The following is a 6,147-nucleotide window of genomic DNA, read 5'->3' on the forward strand; positions in this document are numbered from 1 at the left end:
TGGTGGAGAGACGACTTGATTGGGCTTCAACGCGACGTCACCCGACTTTAAAGGGGCTCCCCATCCCGGTGTCAGGTTGCATTTGCAGAGATGGATGCAGGCCGATTCGCTGGGGAAAGGACTTACTTCCGGAGAGAGGTCACCAGCCACAGCCAGGGGATGTTGGTGTTGTGGTGTGGCGGTTAGGTTGCCCCCGAGAGCGGAGACGGGACGCTCGATGCCGAAGACCGAATCCTTCGACCACACAGCACGCAATAATCAACGAGCAGAGAATGCACCATCAGCGAAATTCATGAGGACGCCATCGGATTTTGCACAGATGCAGCACAGGGACGGAGGAAAGCTGCCGCTCTTCACACTTCGAGTCATGCGTCACATCAACATCACATCAACACGATACCCCTTTTGACTCGTCCGCCACCACCTGGTCCACGCGCCGTTGCAAAGCTTTTGATAGACCCGAGTGCCGAGCTTGGATGAGCTTGGGGCAGACCGACTGCCAAGTGGAGCGGATCCGAAAGAGAGACCTTTGTGTCCGCCAAGGCAAAACTCTCCCGACTGTTGCGGCTGCAACTTTGCTTCGCCCAAGATGCTGCAGGCTGTCTGTTTGCTTCCGACTCGTGTGCATCGATTCGGGGCAAGAGTGGGCCATGTCTTCTTTTCTTTTCTTCCCCGTCGTCCCGCGTTTCGACGAAGCGACGGCAATCATTGCAGATTCGAGCAAGGAGCAGAACTTCGGGGGACGCGGACTCTGAGCAAAAGAGCGGGGACGTCTGCTTTGCCGAACGCAGATGTGGGAGCACCAGAAGCATCAAGCCAAGGACCCCCAATGTCCGCCTCTTCGACTCGCCCTCTTCTTGCGGCGCAGCACCAGTCTCTGCCCCTGATGATCTTCACCATCACGCTGCCCTCTTGCTTTGATTTGATGTTTGGTCTCGCTAATCCCCAGCTTGCCTCTGCTAATTCGCTCATTATTGGTAGAGACTTTTACGGAGTGCCCGATAGCTTCGTCCAAGATTCTGGCTGCTCGCCCTACACCGTTACCCAGCCAAGGCTTGCTAAAAGCTTCTCTCAGCCCCAAGTCTTGTGCATCAGGGTCCTTTATATTTGTCAATTCAAATTGATCTCCATGACCTTTTTGTTATTCATGGTCCTCGCTACGGCATTGGAATTGACCAGCCAACGCTCCTTCATTGCCGCTCTTACCAACCGGCGCCAACGTTTAGCTTTGCTCAATTCAATTTACTCGTCCGTGGGTGGCTTCTGCATGAGCCATCGCCGAGTGATCGATCAACGGGCTCAACGGGCTTTACGGGCCGACTATACAGCGAACCGTCCATCTGGCACGACTCAGTCCCGGCTCTTTTACTTCAGCCTTCACGAAGCAGTGCGTTCCCGAGGTTCGTCAGTCTGCGGAGACTCTCTCTTCTACGCCGCAAGATAATCATCGACAATGGAATTTTGCCCAAAAGACCCCGATCTTCAGGCGTCCTGCTACAAGAGGCACGCGCCAACGGCTAATCCTTTGGTCCTCCCTGCTGCTTGGTTTGATCTGCCCCACGCTCCTCTTGTCGGCCCCCGGCAGTCGCTGCGAACGCACTGATGCCGCTGGCTGCTCTGGAATCTGGAACAGTAGTGGACGCGTGCTGCTGCAGTGTTACCCCGAAGATCAAGCCCACTGCATATCCTAGCCCTTTGCAATGAGCCTGTTCCCTGTTTTAATAAATGGCCAACCCTACAAGACACGCCCTCCTGGCGCCAAATCCTTTGAGGCTTGTTTGCACCTCACTCCCTTTTGTCTTGCTCAATCGGATCGTGCCCAGATATCCATCATCCGCCCAGGTGGGAGGTTCGTCAAGTTCATCCGTCGATCTTGCAGATCGAACACGTTTTCTGAACCGTTTTTCCAGGAAGATCTTGCGGAGTTGGGTTTGGGGTCGGTTGTAAAGTGGTGACGAGAGCAGAGAATATCCGACATGCGGCCAAGGTGCTCTGTCCAGGAGCTTTAAACAGTCGAGACCACCTTTCCCGGCCCTCTGGTCCCCTGGAGATTCTGCAAGCCGACCCAAAATGCTCGCCCACGAGACTCTGCCGTCCCTAGACAGAGCGACCTGGCCTTCGCCCTCGAACCTGCTTCTACCACGTGCCTCGCCTTCGTACGCTACATACCCGGAGAGCCTCGATCCGCTACCCGACGAATTGCGGCGCACATTGTGGCCGATCGGCATCCTCGCTGTCCTTTCTGTCATCGCTTGTTCCGGTCTCCTCGGCTGGATCACCTATCGACTACTCGTCTGGCGACGCCACTATCAGACCTACGTCGGCTACAACCAATATGTCTTGCTCATCTACAACCTTTTGCTGGCGGACCTGCAACAAGCCGTTTCATTCATCATTTCATTCCATTGGATTCAACAAGATCGCATGCTAGCGCCCTCTCCGGCGTGCAACGCGCAAGCATGGCTGGTGCAAATCGGCGACGTCTCTAGTGGCATGTTTGTCCTTGCCATTGCACTGCACACATTTTGGGGCATTGTCAAAGGCCGTCAACTTCCGTATCGAACCTTTATTTGCACGACCGTTTCGGTTTGGACCGTTGCCGTCCTCCTGTCGATTTTGGGCCCGATATTACACGGCTCCAAGTACTTTACGGCAGCAGGAGCATGGGTGGGAAGCGCGCGCCACTCATTTTGACTGAGCTAACATCTTTTCAGTGCTGGGTATCGACCGACTACGAAACAGAACGACTCTGGCTACATTACATTTGGATCTTCACCATTGAATTCGGCACCGTCTTGATTTACATCATCATCTTCATCTACCTCCGGCGCCAACTGGCCGCCGTCCTCAATGCCGGTTCAGGCTCAGCAACACACCACCGCATCAACCGCGCCGCCCGCTACATGCTCATCTACCCCATCACCTACGTCATCCTCACGCTGCCCCTGGCCGCGGGCCGCATGGCGGCCATGACGGGCCACAACCTGCCCAATACGTACTTTGCCATCGCCGGCATGCTGATGACGAGCTGCGGCTGGATCGACGTCTTCCTGTACACGCTGACACGGCGCGTCCTCGTGTCGAACGAGCTCGACCCGCGCAAGACGGGCTCCGGCCGCGGGCCGTACGGTTCGGGCTGGGAAATCGCCTCGTTCGACAAGCAGGTCGGCAACAAGATGGGCGACAACATCGTCACCATCACGGGCGGCCGCGACGCGCGCTCGCCGCGCGGATCGGCGCTGCGGGCGTTTGGAAGTATCGAGGAGATGGGGCGCGGAGCAGTGTACGGCGTGGGCGGCGACGCAGACGGCCATCGAGCGTCGCGCGGCAAGAGTCTGCGGATGAGCCAGCACACGCAGAACCAGAACCACAATCAGCACCAGCACCAGCAGCAGCGACACAGCCATAGTCGACAGCGGTCGCACGGATCTGAAAGCGTCGACAGCGATCGCGAGGGCGCCATGACGCCGCAGGACAGCACCGACGGCATCGTCACCAACGACTGCTTGAGCCGCCACAACGAGCGCGGGCTGGCGGCGCTGGGCGGCGTACGCGCCGAGACAAAGGTGTCGGTGACGGTCGAGCACGTCGAGCCGCAGCAGATGCATCAGCGCCTATCTCGCAGCACGTTGCGCGGCGGCAGCAGCGAGAGGGTAAGCCTCGACACGTCGACGGCGCGACGTGAAAGAGCTAGCACGAGCGTGCGGCGTCAAGAGAAAAAGAAGGGTGGGTTTGATTTTGGGTTGGAGTGATTGCTCGGTGATGGATTGACGATTGATGTTGATGCCCGAGTCAAAAATGCTCGTTGCAAGCGGCGCACAGCTCTGTCTACGTATATGTACTGTTTTTCTTTTGTTCTCTCTCTCTCTCTCTCTCTCTCTCTCTCATTTTTTAACAGCGGCACGTGGGATTCGAGCGTGGTGTTGCGGCACTACAACGTTAGCGACGCATCTTTCTTTCAATGCGCGGCATCATGGCGTGGCATGGTGGTTTGGCCGGAATGATATCCCTTTAGGAAGTATCCCGTTGGAGAAGACGAAGGCGAAGCAACGGCGTCGCTCTCATAATACCAGTAGGTGGACGATGGACGATGGCACAAAAGGCGTTGTACCAGGCAAGGTTATCTCTAGTGTCTATTAGAAAATGCCAATATACGATTTGGAAAACACGACTGCAATCTCGACGAGAAGGGCCCAGAAGTGATGGGATTCTCCAGTCCGATGCCTCGGCTCCAGCAACAATACTCGAGCTGTACCATGACTCGGCGAGCAGCTTCCCTTGGTGATCTCGCAAAGCTTCGGCTCTCTTGTCAGTCCAGTCCAGACCACGCAGCTCGACCGACGATCAAGTGACGATTGCACAGACTGCGTCTTTACTGAGTCGTTAATGCGCACCACGCCGCACCAGCTCATCACATCACAGCCAAGCCCATCTCCACGCCCAGGCGTCCATCTCTCCATCCGGAGAGTGGTGGAGCGCGTCAAAGTCAAATCGCCGCGTCGAGGCACGGCGAACGATCGCCCGGCATCAATTTCGCTGCTACATAAATACAGCGCGGCTCTTTCCGCCAGTCAGCAGCATTTGCAAGTCCGAGCCAGCCCTGCGGCGGCGGCCAGAAATCCATATCTCCGCCGTATCGGAATTTCGAAAAGTCGGCGACTTGTTGGAAGGGAAGGCGAGGTCTGCCAAGATAGAAAACAAAAGAAATTGTTGATCTCTGCATGTCAAAGCCACGTGGGATTCTTATTCTTAGCCAGGCAATCGGGCTCGGCGTGGGCGGGCGGTATGCGGCGCCAGATCTTGGTAAAACCATGCGCGCCCAGCAAAGTTTGTTTGGCAGAGGCTTGACAGCGGCGGCAGTGGTGGGGTCTGCGTGGTCAGAATGCCGCAATGTATTGGACAAATGTTTCCAGGGAGCATTCGTCTCCAGTGATGGATGGCTATAGGAGAAAGTGGGTGCGGCGAGGTCCGCACCGGCCTGTCAGCGTGAGCAAGCCCTGCAGTACAATACCATTGTGTCTCAGTCAATGCTGCCGTTCGGGCCTGGACCGAGGGTCGATTTGATGGGCGCTGACGCGAACACCGGAAACGCGTACTCTTCCATGACTCGGCAGACAGTGGAGCTCTTTGCAATGACAGATGGTCTTGTTTGGTCGTTGTTTGCGACCTCTCCTGTAGAGTCAAATTCCATGGACTTGCACCAGGATTTCGACATGATTGCGCGGTCAACAATTCATGTATTCTGTTCGAGCCGTGGCGGATGACATTATGCTTGTCCTTCGGTCGATTACACGGGTCAAGTTGCTGAAATGGCAACTAGCCCTGGTTCATGTGAGCGCGTGTAGCGGTGTGCTTCAATGCTTTGTCCTCACTGTACGACGCCCGGATGCTTCTTGATGAAAAGATGGGAGCACAGGTAACCAAATCGAATCTTCCCGGGCCCACGGCGTTCGTGAACGGAGGACGGTCCTCAAAGCCTACGGAGTAATCTGCGACGTCCGTGTGGACAGACTGAAGGGCGAGCATCCAGGCAATGGTGGTGCGTTGTTTTTGGTCGACAGGGCAGCAATCTGCCACTGTATGCCTTACGGAGTAGATGGCACTTGAGGAAGGTCCAAGACTTTCTGGTCGAGAGTTGCCAAGGACGTGGAAAAGTTCAACCGCCGCATGGCGGCGGAAGCGAAGGGTTACATGCAGTAGTTCCGCCCAGGACTGGACAGAGCGGAAAAAGACGTCGTCAGCTCGTCCATCTGCACCAACAACCTCACACAACCAAGATTCTCATCAGGACCATCAGACGGCTGTATCGCGCGGAAACAATGAATAATTGCTGGCCTGGTCAGCACATTCCGCCTCCGTTTACGAGTCGGCGCGAAGACCGTTGGTTCTCACCTCGCATGTGGTGTTGACGCCGAAAGCTAAATTCAATCCTGTCGAGCAATCGCAGCCCAGCATCAAACGCGAAAGAGTCGAGCACGATACTAGCGACCCGCAAATATGAGCTCAAGTCGAAGGACCTTGCCTGTCGCTCTTCCCTTGGGCCTCTCGCCTAGCTGTTGCTTCACTGAGCTTGGCCGGGCACTTTTGTAATCACCTCTACCATTTCATATGCCCAGCCGGCTTTGTCCGCTTGGTGACATTTCCATG

At 56.0% G+C, this 6,147-nt stretch overlaps 2 protein-coding genes across 2 annotated transcripts; both read left to right on the top strand.

Moving 5' to 3' along the window:
* The first annotated feature begins 499 nt into the window (after positions 1–499).
* On the top strand, positions 500–1,757 carry IWZ02DRAFT_78559 (uncharacterized protein). The gene has a single exon (XM_066771209.1). It carries the CDS (start codon positions 590–592, stop codon positions 1,442–1,444), a length of 855 nt encoding a protein of 284 aa, XP_066619281.1. The 5' UTR covers positions 500–589; the 3' UTR covers positions 1,445–1,757.
* IWZ02DRAFT_78560 (G protein-coupled glucose receptor regulating Gpa2-domain-containing protein) lies at positions 1,758–4,179 on the top strand. The gene is made up of 2 exons (XM_066771210.1): positions 1,758–2,667; positions 2,715–4,179. The coding sequence occupies exons 1-2, from the start codon at positions 2,071–2,073 to the stop codon at positions 3,750–3,752; spliced, it is 1,635 nt and encodes a 544-aa protein (XP_066619282.1). The 5' UTR covers positions 1,758–2,070; the 3' UTR covers positions 3,753–4,179.
* The last annotated feature ends 1,968 nt before the right edge of the window (positions 4,180–6,147 follow it).

Source organism: Phyllosticta citriasiana, assembly GCF_038021145.1.
Source record: "Phyllosticta citriasiana strain CBS 120426 chromosome Unknown IWZ02scaffold_14, whole genome shotgun sequence".
In the NCBI taxonomy this organism is placed as follows: Eukaryota; Fungi; Ascomycota; class Dothideomycetes; order Botryosphaeriales; family Phyllostictaceae; genus Phyllosticta; species Phyllosticta citriasiana.